The 26,852-nt window shown below is 35.2% G+C and overlaps 1 protein-coding gene and 1 long non-coding RNA gene across 3 annotated transcripts; both read left to right on the top strand.

Moving 5' to 3' along the window:
* Positions 1-1,315: 1,315 nt before the first annotated feature.
* On the top strand, positions 1,316-20,797 carry LOC148170163 (uncharacterized). The gene is made up of 2 exons (XR_015770558.1): positions 1,316-1,552; positions 20,708-20,797. It is a non-coding gene; the product is annotated as an uncharacterized LOC148170163 (long non-coding RNA).
* Atf3 (Activating transcription factor 3) lies at positions 20,774-26,821 on the top strand. 2 transcript variants are annotated; one of them, XM_088043172.1, is made up of 3 exons: positions 20,774-21,293; positions 23,663-23,701; positions 25,134-26,821. In XM_088043172.1, the coding sequence occupies exons 1-3, from the start codon at positions 20,868-20,870 to the stop codon at positions 25,707-25,709; spliced, it is 1,041 nt and encodes a 346-aa protein (XP_087899298.1). In that variant the 5' UTR covers positions 20,774-20,867; the 3' UTR covers positions 25,710-26,821. The 2 variants fall into 2 exon arrangements, with proteins under 2 accessions (XP_087899298.1, XP_087899299.1); XM_088043173.1 differs by lacking the exon at positions 23,663-23,701.
* Positions 26,822-26,852: the final 31 nt, after the last annotated feature.

Here is a 26,852-nt window from a genome sequence, read left to right as displayed (position 1 = left end):
CTTTGAAATATTTATGTCTTGAAAGTAGCTGATCTATGGCATTTTAATTGTTCCCTGAATAAGAAAAAATCTTTTTGTGCTGCCCACTTGCAACGCTCACACAAAAAATCTCACAACGCAATTAATGTTTATATTGTTGTGGCCGTAAAATCAAAACAATCACAAAACATTAAAAATCGCATTCCTTCAAAATTCAAGGGTAATATAGATGATATCGCACTATCGCAGAGAAAATTGTCTATAAAATTATATTCTCCCCTCGACTTTCCAAATGAGCTTAGAACACGAGTTTAATTAGGCAAGCCAGAGCGCATATTGTTTACGATAATGGCATCAGGTTCTTCTAGTTTTTCCATGGTCTGTGGTAGTTTCAAAAACTTGGTAGGTACAAATAATTTTATTGGTCTTATTATACTGCCACCTTCCGTTTGAATTCACTTATAATAGATCTATAAATTTTCAGTATATTACAACGGAATGGCAATTATATTTCTTGGAATCTAATCTAATCAGTCCATTACAAAGTATACCACATAAATACTAGCGTTAGTTTGCATTAAGTGTTTTAAACTCGGGAACTAATAAAATGTTTATCTTATTTAGCTTTGCATTGCTGTGCACTACGTTTTGCAAAATGACAGGAGATAAGCGGAATATGTATGTAATTTTATCACAACGTTTTAAAAAGTTTTTTCATACTTTCAACAAGAAAATCTCTAATTAAGGCCAAGGATTTCCAAAAAGTACCTCCATAAACATAGTAGCTACAGCGCTCCTAGTTCTTGAAGGTCAGTTTAGCTTTTTCGTTGCCGAAGAGAAGAGATAAACACTAGCTCATAGATGCCGGATGAACGGTATCTAGAAAAGTGAAAGGCTAAATAAATATTCTTGTTCTGACCTGGGTCTCTACGAACAACCGAAACCACCACAGCCACAAAAATGTAGTTACCAAACTTAATTCTCCGAGTATTGTTGCGTAGTGGCCAAAGAATACAAATCAAGTATGGTAATAACATAGTGGTGGTTTCGAAGTGCTAAAAAAATCGAATTGATGGACTTTGCAGCGCGTTCCGGATGCTCGCGAAGCGTCAACAAATCGCCTTCAGGAAGTTGTTACCAACATAAATTAATAAACGATTAAAGAAAAAAACGGCCGAAGCTCGCTTCGTTTTTCGATCAATTTATTCGCACTGGCGGGTAGCATATATCTTAAATTCGTGACTATGTGTTGCGCCTTCCAACCAATAGTTGGATTCCATGATGTCAGGGCCGACCTATAGAAGAGCGCGCGCATGACATCAAGGTCTAAAAATAACTGTGATATAAGGAAAACCGCACATGGGAGTGTGTTGTGTTTGAGTTTAGCGGAGCACGCGGGCGACTTAACTTCGTGAGAGGCATATGCGATGTTTATTATCCACGACGATACAGATTTTAGAAAATTGTGTCGGAATTATCATGTGGATAAGTGTCAGAGACTGTTAGTTCGTGATAAATATAAACTGACAATTTGTGGTTCGAATCCTGGTTGTGGCAGGTGGTTTTACGTTAGGTAAATATTTATATTTACCCTATGCCTACGCTCTCATTTCACCGCTTTTTTTTTCAAATGCATGACCAATGCCCGCCTGCTACACCTATCACGTGACGCTTCTACCACCAACCCTTGATCCCTAATTAAGCGCGAAAACTTGCCGCTAAACTTTCAAACATGCAAAAGCAAATTTCATGTTTTTCAGTCCATGACCTCTAGTTTCTTATTGGAACCAGCATTGTAATTCTAAAAATTATCCCGCCCTCCTACATAAGAATTAAACTTCATTTGTAATCATAGGAGATCGCAAGCAGAGACCGCTGAATTGTAAATTATTGTTTTATAATGGTAGTTGTGGCAGATAGTTGAGATATTTTCCAAGTGTTGCCACCCACGACAAATCTGCGGACAATTGTAAACATCCACTTAACTACCATGTCATAAATTCTTCGTTTTGGTTGAGGCCTTCATGGAAAGTTGATATTTCCTTTTTTTTGTGACCCTAAACTTCGCCGATTTATGGGATCGACATTATAATTTTACAAATGTGGGTTAAGATACGCTCACACTTGAATTTTTTATGTGAGAATGCGTCGGCAACACACATGGTTGGAATATGAAGGAGGCATTAACAAGGAAAAAATTGTTTATATTTGTGGATGGAATCGTTTTATGGGAGCGAGTAACAATAAAAGAAAATAATAAAGATTTCATGCTCTTATTGAAACGGAGGAGAGGTCAAAGAACACATTCCTGTACCTTTTAATGGGGTTAAATGTTAAGAATTAAATCTGGCCCGGCTAATCGAAAATTAGAATTACTTTTATTCAAAAGCCACAGGGCTCAAAAATAATTTATTTTCCACTCCTACTAACTTAAAATTCTTATACAATACACCTACAGTGTAAACTTGGAGCAATTATTGTTTGGCTAAAAATATTCAGCTTGTTTTGTGGTATTTGTGGGAATTTTATTGCTGTTTATGTGGTAATTTGTCCCTTTATGTAATTTCGACCGTACAATATAAATAATATGCTCGGGTGAGAAAAAACCTCGGATTTGCTGTTTGAATAAGATTTCACGTTATCAAAGCAAAATTGTGGAAAAATACCGTGTCAACAAAGAACTCAGGAAGACATTAAAATTTGAAAATTACAATGTTTATATGTAATAGGAAAACAGAGTTTACAAATGCAAAATGTGTCGAAACTCTTTGTATTCAAATTCCGTGTCTCAAAACCGACGTGCGAAAAGCCGAAATTTGACCGGCATTGAACAGCTAATTGTGACTTCCGAACGGTTATGGAATGTTTGTTTTGTTTTTGCGCAATATTCTAATTTGTTATTTTTGTGTATTTCGATGTTAAAGGAAATCCTGAATTGGACAAGCTAAATTGGGCAACAATAAACTAGTATAGAGCGAAAGGAATGCAGATTTTAGAAGTTTCGCGTTTTTCAAGAATTTTAAACGGGTTTTAATGGGACCCACATGAGTGCTTCTCAGAAACACATCTAGTCCGAAAGGTCTGTGGTATTTCTGGAAAATTAGTACCATGGCTCGTTCTAAATTAAATTCTCCATTTTACCGCGGAAACGAATTGGAAAACAAACAAACGTTTTCACATCCTATTGATTTTAAATAAAAAGCGTTCCACGAATTGTCGTAAACCTAATGCAAAAGTTGAGTGACAGAATGACGAATTTGAAATATTTTATGTATTTCGGTCGCGCACACCCAGCACCCATTGCATTGCCGGAGGTGCCACATCGACTTAATAAAAATTACCACAATCGGATATGGCCGATAACGACGGAACGAGTCTCGTGCCAAGCTTAAATTACCGTTTATCTCATTTAACAACACCTCAGTACCGAGATTTGAGATAAAGACCGAAGAGAAACGTCCATGAATGTGGAGCATGGTCCAATTTTGGATTGGCATTGGTGATGTGCTGCGTATTTCTGCAATGTTGTGTTTACATTTCATTAAAGATGACAAGATGCTGTCATAAATGAAAGCAATTAAAAGCTGCAACATGTGGCTCTTCGGAGGTTCTTGGGCCGGACGTTTCCCATCATCATTTTCGCAAGTTTATGCTCAATAAATGGAATTTTAAGCTGAGTAGGTTGATTGGGCAATTAGAGAATCGCGGAGGTTGCTTTTAGTAGAAGCACAGACACTGCTCTTTGAAGTGTCTTATTGAGGGTTGATTGGCAGCTTTTCCGCAGTTGATAAACTTTTTTTTAAATATTTGCTTGCTGGGGCAAATAAGACTTCCTTATCTAAATATATACGGAATGGAATTTACGCTGTTTTTTATCAGACGCAAAGTAAATGTGCAAAGACACTTAGTCTACACTGTTTATAACGGATTAAAAACATTCTTGGAAACTCGTTTTTGAAAAATTACATTAATTTACGATCGGTAACTTGATAGCCACCTCGGGCTTTTTCTCCCGTCACAAAACTAAGTAACCATCAAGGTTCATCTCTTCTCCAGAGGTTGTGTAACTCTTCGAGATGCAATAAATTTATTATTTCAAAGAACTGTACACCGCGACCGAGTAAATAAAAAGACGGATGTTATGTATTTTTACAAACAATTAAATTTTATTTATTTTTTTATTAGTGAGGCGAAAATAATTGTGGTACTCGCGAGAGTCTTTTCGTCGCCGTGCTAATTCGCTGCACATAAACAATGAGATGACGTTGAAGTTTTCCATGTGATGTTAAATTGGATTATGTAAGAAGAAGCATCGCGGTTAAGACAAAGGCACGTGCTACATGATTTCAGTAAATAAAATTAATTGAAGGTAAATAAACATGCGTTTAATTTATGCTTCACGTTTTTTTAGAAGAAATTAGCATTTTCCTCGATAATTTGATTTTGATGTCATGATGGAATAAGGAATGAGTTGGATTAATCATTGTTTAATAATGTTGAGGTGCAACCCAATAAAAAAAACATTCTATAAATAGTGGTTAGTCCAATGTGTCAAGCCCTTGTGAGAGAAATGTGTAGCGGCTACTACAATAGATCACTTGCTCTTTGGTTACGCCTTACCACCTACACCGCACATTTCAATAACTAATTACTAATAGAACGTGACCTTACCGTACGGATGAGTTCATAAGATATAGCGAAAACAACGAACAAATCGATGGATGATAGTTCCCATCTATTTACAAGGTCGTGGAACATCTTCAATGTTTGTTATTGACGCTCGAGGCGCCTTCAGAAGGTATGATTTTAAGGACACTGATTGTCGGATCGTCGGCGTTTTGTTTCTAATATAACCAACTGCCACTTCAATTAGATCTAATTGCTAACATTACTAACACTTGGCGTTTTACGATCTTTCCGCAATTTACGTGCTTGCAAGTTTTTTCAGATCAAATTCTTCACAACTGGGTCAAGAGGGAATTGCCAAACTACCATTGTCCCACACTTGAAATCTTCTTGTATCTATTATTGTTACAAATTTGTTCCAACACTTGACCTTCTTCAACATGTGTTTTCAATATTTGCCGTCATTAGCAACACCTAATGTCATTCGATTATTTTCTCCGCCGCACGGACTATAATTTAGATTCTTTAATTTACCTGCTAATGCAATGCTTACTTACCACAGCGAATCCGGCGTCACGTACGGCTTTTCCCTCCTTTTTTTTCAAGATAAATGCGAAATTAAGATAGGCGGAAAGATAAAAGCTGACCACTTGCTGGATTTGGTCACCCATTTGGCCTTATTTGAACGGGGGACATTTAGCCACGATTTAGGCCAAATTCTGCGATTGCCGCTGGAATAGCTTTTTATGGTGCTGCCGAAGAACAGCGCGTTGAAAATGAGGAAATCAAGAGACCGCGATAGGGGGCGAACACGAAAGTTTCTATAAAAAAAATTGTATTTTGTATTGTGTTGGCGTCACTGCGAGGAAATTTGGGGAAGTTGTGACATTTAACTCATTTATTAACTGTATTAAATTTCAAAGTTCAGGAGCAAAAGACTCAAATTTTAGAAATCTTTTATTTTTAAGGGGAACCCAAAAGTTTCAAATTTGTATTAAAAGAGTTGTATATTTGGTTGTGTTAGCATCACAGGGATGAAATTTGTAGAGGTTACTATTCTTAACTTATTTATTAACTGTACCGAATTTCAAAATCCTGGAGCAACAGGCTCAGATTTTAGAAATTTTTATTGAACCCAAAAGTCTCAAAATAATATAAAAAATTGATTTTTGGTTGTGTTTGGTCCAGGGCGATGAAATGTAGGGAGCTTGCTACTCTTAATTAATTTAGTAACTGTATCAAATTTGAAAATTTTGAAACAATAGACACAGATTTTAGAATTTTTATTTTTAAGGAAAACTCAAAAATTTTAAAATTGTATAAAAAAATGTGTTTTTTGTTATATTAGTGCCACAGCGATGAAATTTGGGGAGGTTGCTACTCTTAACTGATATTTAGTAACTGGATCAAATTTGAAAATTGTGGAGCAATAGACTCAAATTTTAGAAATTTTTATTTTTAGGGCGAACCTATACGCCCAAAAATCGTATAAAAAAAATTGTATTTTTTGTTGTGTTAGCGATAGAGCGATGAAATTTGGAGATGCTGTGACTCTGAACTTGTTTAATAACTGGGAGATTTCAAAATACTGAAGCAACAAACTCAGATTTAAGAAATTTTTATATTCTTGGGGCGAACCCAAAAATTTTAAAATTGTATTAAAAAAATTGTATCTTTGGTTATCTTAGCCCCACAGCGATGAAATTGTGTAGGTTGCGACTCCTAACTCACGTAGTAACTATACAAATGTTCGAAATTCTGTAGAAACATGCTCAGATTTTAGAAATTTTTATGTTTAAGGCGAACCCAAAAGTTCACAACGATGAGATGGATTCTGTTGTCTCCTTATTTCATCTATAAACTCGGTTTGATGGATTAATACCGCATTAAAATTAAAACTGAATTTTTTAAGCAGATAGATTTTAAAATCACTAATTTTTTTTTAAATATCCTTTAAAATAGGAAACCAGGAAGTTGGGCGATGGTTTCTGAAGTTAAAAGTATCATATTTTATCATGACTAAATAAAACCACATGCCGATAAGCCTGGAAAACCCGGTAAAGCGCGCTTGTTGCGCGTCCATTTCGCCAATTTTTTTAATTGTTTTCATGGTTCCGCCTCTGTGCGTCCCACGCAGCACGTTCATTAAAAAATTAATACCAGCATAAATCAAAAGAAAGGAAAATTAAAATTAATGTCGAACCGCGAAAAGAAACAAATTATGTTGCGTTTTTACCGAAATTTATGACTCCAGGAGCGGTGCTAACGGTAAAGTATAGCAGTGGAGATAAAGAAATTTGTTCTCATTTTTACTTGGGAAAAGTGCCAAGCAAGTGTTAGAACGGCTCATAAAATGGCAGACTCTGTATTCAAAAGATTAATGATTTGTAATAACGTCTAAAAATTTATAACTGCTCCGTTAAAATTTAGACATCAAAGACACTTGTTGACCACGTCTGTTTTATGTTGGTGCGGATCGAGTTTACCTGATTTCCTGAAGAAACCTCAACCGGGATGTCAGTTAGATTAATCAGAGGTGTGATGCATAAAAGTATGATAGTCCATCGATTCTGGAAAGTGAGATCATCGGATTGTATGACCACGCAAAGAGCATTTTCCAGTGTCTAGCTGGCTCAATTTAGTCTGATTTTTTAATGAATTCGAATTGCGTTTGATTGATTGTTATCGTTCATTGTCGAAGCGTTTTTTTGTACATTTTAAATTGAATTAAGCGACCCACAATCCGTTCCTGTGCGGGTCATTTCAGCCAGTCATTCTCTTCGCTTCAAAGCATCGTTTTTACATAAATGAATTGTTTATTGACGGATTTCACGGATATTATAAGCGTGCCACTTTTATTTGTTGATTTTTTTTTTTGGTCCAAGTGGGACAGTGGCGTCATGTTCTGTGCTGACTTCATTTATCCCTTAGCGTTTTCGCTAACCCATAATCGGTCGCTAATTAAAGACTTGGGGCAATTGAAATTCAAATTTTATGCACACATAAGGTCTAAATGTTTCACTGTCGCGGCAAGCCTTCAAAGAAAATGGGCGTGATACACATGTACGCAGTTGAAAAAGTAATGTTATCTACGAATGTGGTTAGAGTCATCATCCATAACCCACTTCTTGATCTGCAATTCATTAAACTGATTGTTTAAAAAACAAGAAAAAGACATTCCAAGACATGTTTGAGGTGTGTTGGCCTGTTTTCTGTCAGGAAATGTCCTGGCAGACCGCCTGACGCTGCGACCACACATCCTTTAGCAAAACTTCTTGAATGAGCTTAATAATGACGCAATCTATTTGTGGAACTCCTTCGGATACCAAGAAGGATTACTCACGTTGTGACGATCTTACTACAACTTATTTTTAGAGTAAAGTCTTTGGTGTTGACCCGCATCGACTGTCACGGTTATGATGATAGAACGTTTTGTTTTTGAATCGAAATTATGGAAATTTCAGAGGGCTATTAATGCATTAGGGTAATTATAGGGTAAAGCGAACCGTCAGCACGAAATGCACCGTGAAGCGCTCTTGGCACCTAACATGGCAGACAAATCCTTTTTGTTACGTTTGCCCATAAATAATAATTTAGCGACGATGTGGTCTAACCTGTTATTAGAAGAGTTCCGTAGTTTGGGACGATCCTCAACAATGATATTGGATTTAAAGATGTAATTATCGATTGTGAAAAAACGGCCTTGGTTTTTTCGCACGTTTTGTCAGTAAAATAATGTACCCATTATTCCACTAAAACAATAGAAAGACAGAATCGTAGAGAAAAACAGCTTCAAGGCTTTCATCCTGAAATTATACGGGAGGAAATAGACCATGTGTTATGTCGGCCATAAAATGTTAATATTACATACAGCTTTTTTATTGCTGTTCTGCATATGTTATAACGAACCAGTTATGTAACTCTCATTAGAAAAGTTCACAAATTCGAAATACCGACTTTGATCCAAGCCGGATCTATTGTGGCTCTACACTAATTAACATATGCGATTTTTTTTACGATCGGCCATACTTTCTAGAGCTGCGCCTCATTGTTCAGAAGCAACATTAAACGGGAAATAGGCGGCACATCGCGTGCTGAGCTTCCCTAAAATTGATTGAATGCAAAGTCTGAAATATTTGATAGCAAAGAACTTTCTAGTCGTGGTGGCGAGAGCGTCAAGTCTTACTAACCGATTCGTGGAAATTTAGTGTGTAGTGCTTTATTAATGGACACCCACAAGGTGTGATTCCTGCGAAGAGGTTCCTAATGAACGAACAGGTGTTTCGAAATCGTGTCTGCTAAACAGGACCAAGGTTATTCATTAGCATGGAAAAGAGCTTTGATAAGCAACTATTTCGACTGAACGAAGAAACAATAAAATGCCATAAAACGTGTAATTTTTTTCCAGAAAAATGATGCTGAGAATGAGTAATTTCATATTTGTATTTACGTGAGACATAAACTACAGTCAAGACAATACAACGGAAAAAATGTGGATTTTTTATGTGCGCACCTGCAGTGAGTAATGTGGTGGATCGGTGTAGGCTAATTTACCATTCTTCGGAGAGTGCTAAGGTAAAACGTTTTCTCTGTTTGAAAAGTTGTAACCTCTACGGATTTCCATGTCTGTCGTAATGAAACTTCTTCGATTTTACCATCGGCGATTCACTCAAAATTAAGTTCCGTTTGTGATGGCTTTTATTGCCTTTGAAACTATTTAACATGCATAGAATCTCAAGACTTTAGTAGAGAAAACCTGGGAAATTTAGAGAATTTGAAGAACTCTAAAGACCAGAAAGAACTCGAGGCAAACAGTTTGCGGGAATTTAAAGAACTGGAGGAACTTAAATGATTAAAGAATGAGAAACTTTTGTGGATAAAAAATTTCAAAAATAGAATCTAAAAAATATGAACATTCGAAGCATTGAAAAGGAAAGGATAAATTGCATATTTCATACCTAAGGAATCTGAAGAATGTAAAAACTATACAATTTAAAGGATCTAAAGTATTCAAGGGATCCAGAGAAAATATAACTAATTCAAAGCATTCTAAAAAAATTTAAGGTTTTGTTAATTTCCAAACTTCAGGTAAAAAAAATTCCTTGTGCTTTCCACTTCTTTGGAATACCGCGAAATGTACGTGAGACCATTTTCATAAACCGCGCAAAAAATCCCATTTGAAAGCTCTGACTGATTAGCTTATTAAATTTGATTTGTCCTTCTTCCGTCAACTTTCTAATAGTAAGCGGTGTAGTTCCTGGACATATTTCACTAACTCTTAATCTTATTACAAGTGGGTAACCTTTTGCGCAATTTTTGCAAAAACGCTTTTCCTTTCCCCGAAAATCGTATCTGTTGAGCTTGCCATTAAAAATGAAATATAATTTTGGAAAGAGCGCCAAAGAAGCACGTGTCATCAACTTTTGCCAAGAGTATGGAAAATTATTTGTTTATGACCAAACATAAAAAGGTGAAATTACTGGGAGACACTTTACGATTATTACTGTAAAAACATCCGCGCAATTTACGGTATTTAAAAAAAATGAAAACCTTTGTTTATATTGTATTTTTGAAATTCTTCTTTTTACGACAGAATGAGTTTCTGAAGCTTAAAATTTCTGTGCGCTCCTAAAATATTTTATGCAAACGCGCTGGGTGCAATATTACTGCGTACACGATAGCTTTGTAGTTTATAATAACACTAATAACCATATCTAATGTTTATCGAATGAAAATAAATATTTACTAGCGACATCCTCTCGCTGGACCAGCATAAATTAGCTTTTTCCAGCGGCTAAAACCCGTTGGGGCGCGATAAAATCGGACAAAACGATTTATTTTTGACATATTAGCATATTTATCCCATCGGTGGTATTATCAAGATGTGAAAAAATTATCCATGCTTAGTGGTTTTAAACACTTTTAAATCGTGGTATTTAACGTCGCAACGAATTCAGTTGAGCTTAATAACTGTTAATTATTTTCGCAGCACTTGAATGAAAAGGCTGTTTGTTAGTCCGAGCACAAAAAGAAGCGACCTTGCCAACATAGTTAGAAGTCCATTAAAGTTGCATTATTTTTTATTTTAGTGCAGAAATTCTTTTGTTATCTGCCCCAAGGTTTTTTAGCGGCACGTTAATTAATCGGAATTTTATTAACTTTGGAACTAACCTTTACACCGCCTGTCCATCATTTTTTTTACCGAACTAGTTTGTAACAGCATGTCCGGTACAGTCTGCCAAAAAAACCTGTTAATAAAACAATTGATGCTTCGCTTGTCAAATTGAACACTGCTGTCATTAATCACTGTCATCGCACTATATTGGCAAACGATTGGGACAGCTGCGGGAGCAGTGGCGTCCGTCAATAAAACCAGATGCATTTTGTGCAGATTTCGTGCAATAGCTTCACGACATGTGACATAAATTATACGAAACAATTTCCTGTTGCGCAATGTAGGCCCACCCTGTAGCATTAACAAAGTTAATGACGGCTATTCATAGTCCAAGACTACAAGATAAAGGCTCGCCCGTTTCAAATGGATGTCATGCTAGCTTCCTAACTAATCACCGCAATTTATTTTCGGCAAAGATGTGCGAAAATAAACATCCAAGCAACCACTCCAGTCATTGTCTGATTTTGTCACTTCACCCTGTATCATCGCATTTTGATTTACTGCGCCCCTCCATCGCGGCTTTATTACCATGTTTATTTCGGGATATTTCGAAAATAAAACATTCCAAGGTCAGGTCTTGCTAATAAATTTTGTTTGAATCGCGAAAACAAATAATGCAGACGATTCTCTAGTTTAACGAGGAGCTACACTTAATTTTACGGTTTCGGCTACTTCAAGATGCAGTCCATTAATTTAGTTCATGGGGGACATTAATTAGCCCCCTATTCTGCCAATTACGACAATGAATAAAACCCCTTAGTTTACCAACAAATTTAATTATTTATTGCTTTGTGAGCAGCTCGGACCAGCATTTTCCACGTGATCCCATTAAGAGTAATCAAATTATTGATCGATCTCTGATGGGGGAAAAAATAAAATTTCACGTGTCAAGATATTGTCATTTATCTGGTGGACTTCTTTCCGTCTTCTAATCTCAGTTTCGGCGTGATTTATGAGGCAATCACTCACATAATGAATATTTTTAAGCAACCGCAACTTTCATTTCAAGATTTTAATCATCGGCAATTTTATTAGATTTTTTTGATAATATCCAAGTGAAAGCTCTTGCAAAAACGAACATAATGAAAATTATACACATGTAAAAATCACAATCATGACCCGAAGCCCAACATCTCAATTCGAAAAAGGCACTTTCGATGTTGCCCACACCTAAAACTAAAAAATTTCTCTCAAATTGTCCATGCAAGGCGCGTGTCGCTCATAAATCACGTACATTTACATCATTATGAGCAATTCATCAAGAAAATGAATAGAATCCACAAAACCCGCATGCAAGCACTACTCTGTAATTTGCCCGCGTACACAAAAGCCGCGAAATTTTCAACGTGGCCTAGTTGCACCATGTCTGTTATTAAAATTTTCGTTTTGTCCTTGATTTAAACATCTGTTGCGCTTTTTCTCTTGTCGAATATTTCCGTCGCTTTGCTATTAAATCAATGTTTTCGACGCGAAAATCCCCAACATCAAAGAAAAACGGATTTACATTTTCAGCGGAGGTTTCTTACACAACAGAAAAAATCATGTAGTGCCCAAGCTAATTTCGTCCAGAACCACCTCCACGGGAAGTCATCGGTCAAACGTCCCGCCAACTATTATTTACCACCGTGGTACATCCTCTTTCAGGTATTTTCACTACATACCTCCGCGAAATGTTAAAGGTAGAAACGGTTTTTTGCGTTCGTGCTAATGATTTACGAAACGAATTAAGCAAAGTGCGATAATTGCAATAACAAACTTAATTTATTAGTTAAGTTATCTCAGCTTAATTAGTAGAGAAATTTTGTTTTTAAACGCACATAGATATTGCGGCAATTCAGATAATATTGTTAAATAAAAATAAATGTCTTTTATGTGCCATGAAAACATTGATGGCGGCGTTGTTAAAAGAATCGATAAGATTTACGAAAAACCTCAAGCTTTTTATTGATTGCCGAGCTTGAAGATGTTAAAAATAGAAAAAGTAGACATAGGACGCAACTTTGGATTCTCTAAGAATAAATGCCCTACTAAATTGTTGTTAGATTCACTTCTTGTGTTTGCTTTTTTTCTTCTTGTTTATCCTCAAATTTGACAGATTATCCCAACAACACGCGAAAGATACCCAGCTGAAATGTTTATAGACTGAACACTAGAACTACCAACACAAACTAAATTAACAAAGAACTAAACGTCATTTTTCCTGCAGAGAATTTTTTGTAGGCAGGAAATAAAATGCGGCTCTTTGATTGGTCGTTCAGCAGAGCGAATGCGGAATTTTTTAAACTCCTGCAATTCCTGCGGAATGTCAAACAAGAACTGTCACATCTGTCATATTGGTACCAAATTGTGGAAGCATCAGCAATAAGCTTGTTTTTGTAATTTTTAGTGCAGATTAACATTTTTCCTGCTGAGAATTTACCAAATAATAAATGAGCAGTTTTAGAAATTAAAAGGATTTGAAAACGATAAGTTGGATGCTTGTAATGGATTCATGTCTATTTTGATTAATAGATGGCTCCACAACCTATTGTCAATTTTTTACTATAACTAAATGTAATGATGAAAAATAAAATAATAAATAAAAATAAAAAATAAAATTGAAAATGAGGAAAAACGTGAATTTAGAATAATTTAATTTAATCGAAGCATAAAAATATAATTGCGTTAGTAGTCTAAAAATACACTTTGTCTGCTATTTAAATTTCCAATAAATCCTTTAATAACGGTCATTCGCTAATTAATTAATCAATTAAATGCTCAAGGATAACTTGCATACTTTAAATGATTTTCCATTGAAGGCGACAACTGTAAATAGTTGCATATTAAAGACTTCCAAATATTTTGATTTCTTCTGTAGAATCTATTATTATTTTGATTAACGCTCCTGGAAATCCGAACTGAAATATTTCGGCTAGAAAATGCGATAAATTAGAGCTGCAACTGCAGATTATCCCATCAGTCTTTCGATAATAGAGCAATCGCGTTAATAAATTACTATAAAAACTAGATCATGCGAGTTTGCAGCTGTCCAGTGGCACTTAGCAATTTATTAGGCTTTAGCAGGATTAGTGGCTGTAGCTTGGTAGTAATTTGTTAATTAGCACATGTGAAGAACTGCATTACCGGCGGCCCAGTAAAAGCGTGTAAAACGATATTGCCATCATTCATCCATCTAATTAAATTTAATCTTAGTTCTAGCTGTGTAGAAATTTAATTTTAAAATGTCCGTGTAATAATGTGTGTAATTTATCGCAGCGACTGCACGTTCTTGCAGTTCGCATGATGATAATTGCAGGGTAGTGACCTGCACAATATTTGGATCTTATGATGGCAAATCAAATTCGAGATAAGATCCGTTATAAGGATGTCGCAAATTAGCGTTAATAAAGATGCATCAGTGTGTACTCATTAGTTTGTTCACCTTTGTGCCTCGAAATTGACATAACTTTCATTTGGAAATATTCCGAATTTTTCTCGGTTCTAATCAGTAATAAAACTGAGATTTTTCAGTGCATTCCTTTTCGTCTAATCAAAATAGTGAACATGAAATATGACCACGAGAAGTGGAAGCGAACCAAAAGTGTTGTAATTTTCATTTTCATGCCACTTTAAAATATTTTCCAATAAATTATTAAAATTTCAGAAGGTCTAAAAATAATGCTGACATACTTTACTCGACACGAGATTAGATTTGTTTGTTTACGCATTTATTTATTTGAACAAGTCTCATTCAATTTAATACTCAATTATAAAATTATCAGATCTTGGCTTCATTCAATTGGGGCTTATCAGCGAGATGTGAGATAACATGCGGTGTGAATTAAAATCCCACTCTTTTCTTAGAACTAGTGAAATGGAGTAATCCATAATAATCGGGTGATTAAAAATTGAATTGCGCGTTTATAGCATTGAACACATTTTAAATTTGTTTTCGAGATTTTAATCACGACGGAATTTAATGCGGTAATGGATTACAAGTTTTGGAATTTTTTCAAGTATACGCATTGCTCGCTCGCTTCTTAAATTTGTACTTAAATTTCTACAATGCGACTTGTAGAAATAGAATTTATCAATTAAAATTACGATGTCTATAAATTATTTACTTGCAATATTGTGGGTTCATTAAACTTAGACGCGACATTTAATGAATTGAAGTAATAAATTCAACTTTAATTTCGTCAATGAGTTGGGGCCGTTACTACTATTTCCTTTTGTCTAATTTTTACGCCATAAAATGTTTATGATTATCGGCGAATTTGTTTGTATCGACGCAAGATTTGTAGATCGTAAATCGTATGTTTGTCAAACTGGTATAATTCAACTGATAACTGAAATTGGAATTTATTACATATTTTAATTTGATTACAGTTCGCTCTCTCTCAAATTTTCACTTCAAGCAACCTTCGACCGTCATTAGCAGTTTGATTATGAGAAAAGCAAATATTATGAAACGTATTGAAACTATATTATTATAGTAAAACGCTCATTCAAATTAGGCTTGTGCTCCTAAACGATCTTAGCCTAATTGTCGTGTCAATCAAGATTTGAATTGACTCTCCAAGCCCATCTCTATTATGTTATTATAGTTTGATGGTTCTATACTTTATTTTTATGTCCTTTAATTTCCATAATTTTGATCGGCGTAGGTTTATTGTGTTTACCTAACTTCCTCTGCCTCCTGCTTTGACAAGTAGCAATCAATTACAAGTTCAAATAGCTCGTTTTGTCGTTGTAAAAATGCAAATGCAGTCACCCACTGTTCCGTCCTAAATTCACTCATTTCGAAATGTAAACATTGTCGAATTAATTTCTGTACCAATATGGTAGAATTTGAATTGCTTCAATCAATCCTTTGGAGCAGTAAATCTGACATTTATTAGCTATAGACGTCTATATAACGCAATATATTTTTTCGTGACAGCTTAAGTAATTTCAGTGTAATTATTTATACGTTTTTCTCGTTTTCGACACCTGTTGGAAACAAAGCTGGTTCACACGTCAAAATAAATTTGGAAGAGGTCACAGATTCTCTCATTATCATGTCCGATTAATTTAAACAAGTTAAATGTTCGACAGTGAGTAATTAAGCGCGATTTAAGTAACGTTGGTATTTTGAAGGTGGTGGTCCTAAAGTGAAGCTTTCTACGGATGTGGGAGTGTCCAGTCTTTTTCTAACCCGTTGGAGTCGTAACGCTCCGTCTTTTTCGATAAACAACAATAAATAAAGACGCCCACAAGGTTTATGCAAATTTAATTTCACAGCGGGAGATCTCTCGACTTAATGATATTAGTGGATTTTGTGAGTTTTTCACTTATCGAGGCGTTTTGTCTTCAACCTGTTAACACAATTAATAGACACTAATTTGTTTTGATGGGAACCGGATTTGGTGGAATTTTGAGGTTTGAGCATCAAATCCCTTAATGTGTCATCACAATTGTAATTGCGTTAGCAAATCCTTGACCGCAAAAACGTTGTAATTACATTCTTTGATATTGCCGTCTGAACAAAAACAGGTGATAAATCAAAGGATAACCCTCATCTTCACAATTGTTGCGTTTACGACGCTTCTCAAGGTCTCAATCCTTTCATTTTAACCAAATTCTCTATTAAGTATGCAAAGACGAATTAGAGGTCTTTGCTCGCGTTGGCTTCCGCAAAATCATGCCCAAAAAGAGCAATCTGAGCCTTGCAGTGAAATCTTTTATTTATGGTTTTCACAGGATTAGTATTCTGATGGCAATTATTATTCAGTTTAACCGTTCCACGAGCGCTAGTGCAAATAAATGGCAGCATTATTAAAGACAGACCAAGGGGGCCCACTTTGGGCTGAGCTTTACCTCAGGTAGGTTGTGCATTTTATGTGCAGAATTTAACTTTCGTGATTCACTCTACAAACAACTTATTGTTCCACAGATTAACTTCACACTTGTAAATCTCCCGTGTTTTCCGATTTGGTGGAAAAAATTCGGTTATCTCAAGGTTATCTGAATTGCTCTCCTCCATTCTGAAAAAAAAACTAATCTTCTGCTACATCACAAAAACAAAGACTTAATATGTGTGGGAGGAAGTACCATTTTTTATCTGGTGCTAAAATGAGCAAGGTGAATAGTAATGGTTCTTTATTAGCTCCATTAAAAATATTTTTATTTTTGTGTGTTCAGATCATATCAAGATTTCACAGAACTTATCATTCGGTGGGGTACTGATGTAAAGATAATAAATTTGATTTGATTAATCGATCGTTGAAAGTTTATTTAGTCTGATTCATAATTGAAAGTGAAATGGCAATTTTCGGCTCAAAAAAAAACGCGAATTCCAGAAGTGTGAAACAAGCTCGGGCAAAATTTGTTTTGTTATCATTCAAAATAAACAGTGTTGTGTTTCAAGGGAGATGACGAAGACGAACTCGTGTATCATTCTCCGATGCAATTATGATGATCTTGCCCTTGATCTAAAAATTGTTATTACGAAAATGAAAAGTGCTTTTATTAAAAAAGTCTCGAGTTACAAGTTTGTGTTTTTTTGGATAATTCCTTGATGAATTTCGTTGCTTTTCACCGATTAAAAAGGTAATTTTTTAGTAATTTACTGTTACTTTCGGTAAAGTGCAGATATGTACTATTTGAAATAAAAATCTCTCAGTTCTCTAGATTCGCTATCCTGTGTGCTATAGACATTTTTGTTTCCTCGATTCCTAAGATTCTCAGTTTGCTAAAAGAAAATTTTGCATTTTTTGGATTTCTGGGCATTCTTGCATGTTCTTTGATTCTCTAGCTTTTCAAAATTTTTGAGATTCTTTGGATTCTACCTAAAAATCTCAGAAGATTTTTGATGTTTTTGGAACCTCTCAGATATCCTAGCAGAATATTTTTGCTTTGAAATCATAGAAATTCTTGTAGATTCTTCGATGTTAAGAGGTTGTCAAGACTCTTTTAGAGTTTCTGCAGGCTCTTGTACATTTGCAGATTATTCGATTTTTCAGGTTCTCAGAGGTTTCTGAAAGTTCCCATAAACTCGTAAAGAAGTGATAAAGTTCAGACTGTTTCTCACTGGTTCAAAGTTCAAAAAAGAACAGGAACTATAAAATTGAATTTGCTTCTGAGAAATCTGAGAACTTGCAAATCTCAGTGTGGATTTTGAAAATTTATAAAGCAGAATCTAGAATTAAAATATCTATTGCTGCATTTCTCAAATAATCCAGGATTACATATTTTCCAAGATCCGAAATCTGCTCATGAATCTATTTATAAAATACAACAGGATCCAAATTAGAGAATAGAATAATTTCGAATTATCTAAATGAAAATTTTAAATTTTTCCTGCCTGAATCTAAGATTTTAAACTTGAGAGTAGAATCTATAATTGTAGAAACTGCGATCAAGAATTCAAGATTTTAGATTCGTGAAACTGTTGTCTTAAAAATCCAGACATCAAATCGTTAAAAAACAGCGACGCCGATATTCGTATTTAATTCCCTGATTAGCCTTTTCGTTATCTCTAAACCGGTCAGCTCATTATCGCACAATTAATAGTTCGATGATAACTTTACCGGCGAAATAAATTACTGCTCTGTTTTCAAAAGTGTCAACTCGATAAGACAGTTAACTGAACGAATACTTTTTGTGAAAGTTGTGTTTAGCGTATCCAGAACCGATTTTTCCTCAGTGGCAGCGCCCAACCTCCAGGAAGTGGTTGGAACCCGCAAAATTTCACGACCAACCTTGAAATGAAAATTCGCTTTTAATTGTTCTCGCAGCTTGAATTTCTCTTGGCCTAACGTAAATATTTATCTACCAATCCGTCAAACTGCCAATCACTACTAGTCGAATTTATCTATTCACAATTGAAGTCGTTGATAACTACGAGGAAGTACAAACGACTCATCCATCGAATAATTAAAATTAACACGTTCTCCGATTTTCCGCAAGGTGAAATCTCGTTAAAATGTTAATTAAAACTGTTGTGCACGTTTTAAATCGGATGCAACTCACGTCGAAGCGGTGCCTTTATGGGTTGCACTAATGTGTAATGTAGTTTCGTAACATCGGTTTTTGGTGGCTCGGAAATTTGAAGTTTGAAAGTGCGGTATAAATCATGGTAAGCCCACCCTAGCTCCTAGCGGTATGTGAAAAAGTGTGCCGATAAAAATCAGCGAAATTGTATTCACAATCACTTTAAAAAATTCATGCATAAAATGGGTCAAGTGGTAAAAGGTCGCATGGGCTTGCCTTAAAAATTACCGCTAAACTGAATTTATTGCCACTCATTGGTAGCATGAGCATGTATGGTTGTTTTATTTCAGGATTTTATTCGCATTTACGATGCTCTATAAATTCGTTACGGCGCTGTAAATTACCGAGGTTAATTTAGGTTACAGGTAAAGTTGACACGAAAGCTGTGGTACTATGTCACAATTTTTGCCCATTACAAGGACGGGTCAAAATTGGAAAGCAGTAATTAATAGCATTGTTAGTTTTGAGCAGAACCTTGTTCCATCGATAAACGACGAATTATTTTACACGATGTTCGTAAAATTGAATAAATTACCCAGCCATTAGTATTAGCACGTTCACTTGCTCAATCCTTGTTTATGTTTATTTTTATTTGAGATGTGTTAAATAATGATGGACGGTTATGGTAACGGCGTAAAAAATAATGGCTCGGTCGATTAAGCAATCCTTGGGCAGATTGTTCTAAATGTTTCCAGCTCAATTAAGAATTTTGATTGATTAGTTCGGATTCTTACAATTCCACAAACAATTTTCCCAGTCCACCTTGGAATTCCATCAAAGGTGAGACAAACTCTACGAAACTACCCGACTTTGCCCCTTGCAATTATCGCTGATAAAGAAACGTCAAAACTGATAATTCCTTTATCGGATTCTTCGAGATTTATGAAGTCATGGATATATTTAATTCGTGTTTATGACACGGTGATAAGATCTCGAGATTATTCAGGGACCCCCCTCGTTGTTTTCTATATTTTCCTCCAAAAAAACGTTGTATACGTGACACAATTTTGTTATCACTTTCTCTGTTTGTGGCACATTATGTAAACAGTCTTTATAATTAATTTTTGTTTTCAGTTCGAAAGTCCTGCCAAGATAACTCAATGAACGGACCTTTTAATTCCGCGATTCTGAATCATTTACGTTTTGTTTATGTCCGGCTGTAATTTCGACCAGCAGATGCGCGTATGTTAATAATAAAACTATAAATAAAATCGCTCTCTGGTCCAAAACTTCGATTCATTGTTGCAAAAGCTTTTTCTCACTGGATCAAATTACAGGACACTTTTTACAAGCGGCGAAGTAAAAGCATGTAAATGCGACATTATCCTTCGTGCCACCCAAGTAACTAATTCCTAATTATTGCTTTATGCAAATTTCGTGGCAAATTAATGTAAATTGGGGCTCATAAAGAGAACGAGTGATAGCTGCGTTCTGTTTGATTTCGGACTTTTCATATGTAGATTGAATTGGAAACTGGAAATGCGTTTTGTGGTATTCTTTCCGAGCGGATGTGGTAATTAAGTTTAGTCGAATGGTATTCCTAACAATTTGGACTAAATTAATTCGTTTGCCAGACAGTTTATTAGGACTGGGTTTAATTGCACATAAAGTCGAAATGGGTCAGCATTTTCTTGCGGAAAAACTAGTGATGGTCACGCTTCCGCATGTACGCCAAGTTCCGTTATCATCTCATGTAAAGTTGAATATTCATGAATTACTTAAGCCGAAGGTCGTCCATTAAGTTGCACAAGTTTTCGTCTCAAATTTCACTAACAGCTTGGGCTTTAATTATTATTTGGCAATACCTCCTGACATTTAACGATTATTTATTAAAAAGAAGATGAAGATGGGTAATCACAGCGTAACCTCCGCACTGCATTCAAATTATATTCATAAGTGTCCTATTTGTTTCAGATTGCCTTCGCCGATTCTAGTGGATTGCCTGAACCATACGCGAGAAGTTGCCCAAAGATAACAGGTGCTTCATAGACAGTTTTTAATTTATTAATTATAAGCGTGCGAGTGTCCCTCGCGTTTGATTGTGATCTAGTTTGTAACAGAAAATCGTGATATTATGCATAATTTAAACGTAAATCTGGCCTCAACGGCCGCCAGTGCCGCCGGCCTCAACATTTTGGTAGACAGCACTACCACACCACGCACTCCAGAAATCCTCAATTCGCTGATAGCCATGACAAATCCAATGGATAATTACTCGTTTGGGCACATCACGAAAACATCGTCAAAGCCTCCCACGAACTTGTCCAGCGATTCCAACAGTTCTAGCAGCAGTCAAGTCGAATCACCGACCACCAATCCGCCCAGTGTCCAACAAACATGCTCTCAACTTATCAAAGCTGGACTCAAACTTTCGATCGAGCAGAAACGAAAAATTCAAAGCGACGGAGAGGACCTTTTGGATCTTGACAAATGCACCAGCAAACGAATCAAGAAGAATGACTGCAGTGAGTCGGAGGAGGACAGAAACCGGCAAGATGGGGTAAGGAAAACATTCTATCGGCGATTTAACACTTACATCCCATTAAAACGCAGCAGGATTTTATTGTTCATAGCTTTAATTACCAGTTTAATTTAATGGCTTCGTAAGAAAATGCATTTTTGCAGCATCAATAATAATTTAATCACGCGCTCGTTGCTTAGAGCTACTTTAAATTGACTTTACATTGTTCTTTTCTAAGGTTACTCTTTCATTATTCAAAATTGATGTTAGGGCTATAAATTTTTTTTATTTTATTTTAATTATGACCAACTTGAAATTGTGTAATTTATGTGTTGAAGACATTAATTATTCAGAGTCACTCATAATCGTGATTTATTGAGAAAAGTTTCGAAACTTGAAGAAAAAACGAGCTTTTGAAGAAATAAAACTGCAAGAAAAAGAAAGAAACTTCAAGGTTTCACCAACATCAAAATTGCTTTCAGGAATTTTTCTAATAATTATTCTTTTTTTTATAATGGAATTAGCTAGATAATTATGCTTTTTACATATCAAATAAAAAATTGCAACAAATCAAAATGGTATGCTAAAAGAATTTTGTAATGATCATATTGAAACCACTACATGGGCGCATAAATAAATAGTGACAATCTAAAAAATATTTAAATTTAAGGTACCAACACAAAATTTTCAAAAAGGCGAAATTTCAAGTCTAAGTGGCTGGAAGGTGATCATATCAAATACTTTCGATTTTTGAAAATTTTATGTTATCTAAAAAAAACTTTTCTTTAAACATATTTAATTACTGCACATTGGATTAGGAACTTGGATTTGCAGGCAGATACGCATTTACTTTCTATTACATTTAGTTTCGCAGTGCCGTAATCACATTACATTATCTCAGTATTTCGTCAACTACTAAAATTTGTTTAAAAAACAGTTCTTTGCTAATGTGACACCTCGTGTTTTCACTTAATTACATATTTTATTTGATTTATCATTGCTGGACATTCATCGTTAAAATTCCTTGCACCGATCCAATTAAAATTATTTTTTAATTCAAATTGAGTTGATAATTAAATGCTCTAGGTTGCAACATGGCAGATCTATTTATCAATTTACTTGGAAAACCCAAGAAAACGCTATCAAGTACAATAAAAAATGAAGTAATATATTGTGAAATATGTTCTTGCGGCATAATCAAAATGAAAATAAAAATAAAGTAATAATAGCGGAACATCAAATAAAATTATGTTGACTAAACTGAACAAACGAGCAAGATACTCGCAAATCTGATAAAATTCATGTTTGAAGCTACGAAATAAATGAAAAATGCAGAGCTCGATGAACTATTGGAAAGCTCGAGTAAATTGGTTTCAGCCATCGCATTTGTCACAATCTTGGATTTACTTTAGTGGCAACACAAATGCTAAATTTCCTTATCTGAGAGCAAATAAAATAATTCGTACGTGTCCCATATTTGTCACAAGCCGGTTGAAGTACCCTTATCGTTATTATTTGTGTTTTTCTTTCAATTAGAGTCGCGTACACCCATAGAGATATCGCCTATTCCGCTAGTCAATTTAGTTAGAAAGTTCCAATAAACTCAGCTTTTAACGCATTTCAATTACATCCGCATTTTTCCCTCGCGAATTTATTGTTAGAATCCTCTGCAGATGCACATTGGCTTGGTCGAAGCCCACGCAAACTGCTTTCAGTACCGTTATGGGGCCAACATTGATAAATTTGATTGCAAATTTCTGTATTTGACGATTTGGGACGTGGGTTGTTTACAATTATGCAAAACTGGTTTCTTTGATGGAGCGTCTTTTTGGAAGCGGTCCAATACAACCTGTGTCTAAGTTCAGAAACGCGATACGACTACACATTGCCAACTTATAAATATAAACAACGCTTTTGGCGGTGAAACCCCCTAACCCTCGGAGATCGTGCATACTGAGGACCCACAATTCGGACGTTTTCATATCCTGTTGCCACGATTTATTTTTCTGCAGTGTAGCCCTCCAAGGTCGAATATTTTAGCAACTAATTTGAAATTCAATGTGGATCCTGAATGCTTAAAAATCGCATTGTTTGTTATGGGTTCCAAGCACATTTTTCTCGTTTCGAGATTAACAACGACCACGGAATGGCGAAAATTATTGTTGAACATGTTTTTGATCTATCCGCAGCGCTAAAGTGCTGTTTATCGTGAATTTTTATTAATTCGACCTTGTTGATTACAAAAACTTGTTTCACTTTTATTGCACTTTACTGTAATTAAATGAAATAGTATAGAATGAGTTTTCCAGGGAAATTACCCTACTTTAATTGCACATTGTTCATTGTTATGTTCTCCACAGTGGTCGATATCGTTATCATGTTCATAATTACGAATTTTTAAATTTCAGATACTAAATTGGACGTGGTACGAAAATGATGATTTGAAAGTAAGTTGATTTTAGTTGTACCCGCATACTTAACGAAAATATCAGTTTAGACGCCATAAAAACACAAAAAAATGACAACCGCTCATTCTCGCGAGGCTGCTAATTGAACATACGTGTACATTAAAAAGACTTCTTTGTTATTTATACTTTGGCAGCGGTTCAAACTGATATTTACAGTTATACAAAGATAATTAAAAGATGCATGTTGAAGTAATATTGAGTAGACCCAATTTGTCTTTGTAAGATCTGCACGCATGTTGTAATGATAGGAAGCTGCCAACATTATTACAAATGATGCTTAATTTACAAACCACTTCATTAACACAAAGCAGAAAATTGCATTCACTAGTAAAAACTTGAAACCGCAAACAAACAATTAAAACAATATAATTAGCAACTCTTGTCTACAGAAGAAATTTGGAAAAGTACGAAACTTGAGTGATTTCCGCAACAGCTAATTTTTTAAACACATGAAGCTTGAAAAATGTCCAGTTATTCAAAACGCGTCATAAAATTAAACTTGGAGCCATTCGAAGCTCGTTAGGAGTGAAATGGAATTTTTGAGATAATGAGTTTTTTGTGCCAATACTTTTATATAAAATTCGAGATTTTGCCCCGATAAAACTGCATGTCAGATTCCCAGACGCTAATGAAAGAACGTTAGATTTTTATGGATTCTTCATGAACTATTCGGAGACATAATTGGGGGTTTGCAAAATCGCTTTCGTGCAGGGTAAAAATGTAAAATAATTGTTTGTTTCATTCGTGCAAAAAATTGCCGGAGTAAGGAATTTTAATCAAGAAAGAATTCTTCAAGTTCAAGGTGCCAAAAATCATTTAATCTTCTCATATGAGTGACTCTCACATTTTAGTACCTTTTTATAGTTAAAAATCTCAATGTAATAAAAAATTGTTTACATAAAAAACAGCATAATAGTGCTTCAGTAAAGGAGTTAATTAAAATCGTTTTGAATATCTCTAAGTCTGACGTCCAGTTTGTAATTTCCAAGACGAGTTGAGAAAGAAAATTGCAACCTGGGCGAAGTGAAATCGTCCTCTTGCTACAAATTTATTAAAAATAAAAAAAATCAAAAAGCCGTCGGTCAGCATAAACAGTTTTAAATTTGAACTAACCGCAAACTTTTTCTGCGCTGAAATAATTGGTTCCTGTCTAGCAGTCCTTCACGAGACGAAATAATTACAAGCTTTGATATTAAATTTGGCACTATAATATATAACAAGCCCATTAACCGTTACAAAGAGCCAACAACAAAAAGAGATAGTTATCGCAACTGGGCGCTGTAGTGTGAACCCGAGATATTATCATAGTTATTTATTGCAAATGCCCAGAATCCAAAATCTGCTCTCTTTTTTCGCATGTCAAAACTACAATCGCACGTGTAGATCTCTCTAATTTTCTTTTTCTTTTCAGTTAACTCCCGAGGACGAAGAACGCCGCCGTCGCCGCCGCGAGCGCAACAAAATCGCGGCGACAAAATGTCGCTTGAAGAAACGCGAAAAAACCGCCAACCTCGTCAGCGAATCTGAAACGTTAGAAACTCAGAATATCGATTTGAAAACTCAACTCCAAGAGCTTCAAAATCAGAAACGTAGTCTTATGGAGATGCTGAACCATCATAAGCCCCAATGTCAACATAATATCAGTCCAGCAACTCGCGACAGCATTTATCGACTACCTCCTGTGGGTTCTGTTATCGACAACCATTCCTACAGCCGACCTGCTTCTGTTGATGGTACTTTCAGGACGCAAAATCTGGATGCGTACAGCCGTCCCGCTAGCGTTGGAATAACTAATGTTACGTACACGCGGCCTAATATGAACTTTAAACCACCGAGTATTGTGATCGAGGAGGTGGAGACGTATCAACCGCAGTTGACTAATTTGGACAACCCTCTCGCGAACTACCATTACAACAGCCAGTGTCATAACTATTCCAACCAGAACTATAATACTACTTCTGGAATGGATAACGGCTGCATGGCTTAGCCCCCTTTTTCGAAAGTTTTACTGTACTTGTAGTGTGAATATTTTTTATACTTATGCTTACGAACGAATTCGCATGGTTACTCCGAGAAGGAGCAAATAAACAGGAGTCCACGTTTTATCCTGATTATTTACTCCACTTCCAGACCTCTTTCAGGACTTTGATGGTATTGCTAGATCCGTCCGATCAGATTAAAAACACGAAATGAGGTTGGTTTACAAGCTTCCACTTAGCACTTGGGGTACCAGCATAACTGCGAATTCTCTTGTTATTGTTAAGTGTCACCTCATTTGTTACCAGATCTGAAGAAAAGCTACCAATGTTAAGAGTTTATATTAATTGTTAAAATATTTTAATGTTGGTTTACAATTTCTTAGCATTCCAGTGGATAGAAATAGTATTTCTTACTTCATATTATTTATGTTATTTTTGTATATTACTGCCAAATTTTTACCTATTTTTACTTTTAATATTATTGTGCGTTGAAAATATTTAATATTGTTTTTATTACATATTTTTCTATTACTTTGTAGGTATGTAGTCATATACTGTGTCTTGTACCTTTTACTTCCATTTACCTCTTTTAGGTTTAGATGAGCAAAAGTGACGTATTTCGCCGCACTCCATACAAATACGCTGCTTTTGCATCCTAATCTGGACACGTATTTAGTTACTTAGGCAATTTATTTGCATAAATTTGCTTTAAGAACTTTGCTTTATTCACATAACATGCTTCGGTACAAAATCTGTACAACCCCTTTGTATTATTTTAAACAGTGCCTTATTGTTACGCCCTCAAACAATACATTGGCATATGTTTTCGTTTTAAAATTAAAAGACAACTTTTCAAATTGTGATATTGATGTTGCATCATCGCTAAATTTTTTAACTCTAGAATACAAAAAAATCAAAAACATGTGCCATCACGAGCTTTCACACTTTTGAGACCTTTTTTTTTTGTTTACGCAGTTCAGTTGATATTAACTCTGAAATACTGGTGCAAAACTAATGCGTTACCTGTACTTTTAATAAAACGGGTAAGAGTTTTAATATATTTTTGAAATTGTGCCTTAATCTGTGAAATGAAAACACAATAAAATCATGATATTATCAAGTGTTTGCTTTTTTCCACGAGAATTTTTAAT

The sequence above is a fragment of the Gnatocerus cornutus genome, chromosome 8, assembly GCF_029298725.1.
Source record: "Gnatocerus cornutus isolate USDA-ARS CGAHR chromosome 8, icGnaCorn1.1, whole genome shotgun sequence".
In the NCBI taxonomy this organism is placed as follows: Eukaryota; Metazoa; Arthropoda; class Insecta; order Coleoptera; family Tenebrionidae; genus Gnatocerus; species Gnatocerus cornutus.
Note: the sequence above shows the minus strand (reverse complement) of the source record. Positions and strands in the feature narration are given on the sequence as shown.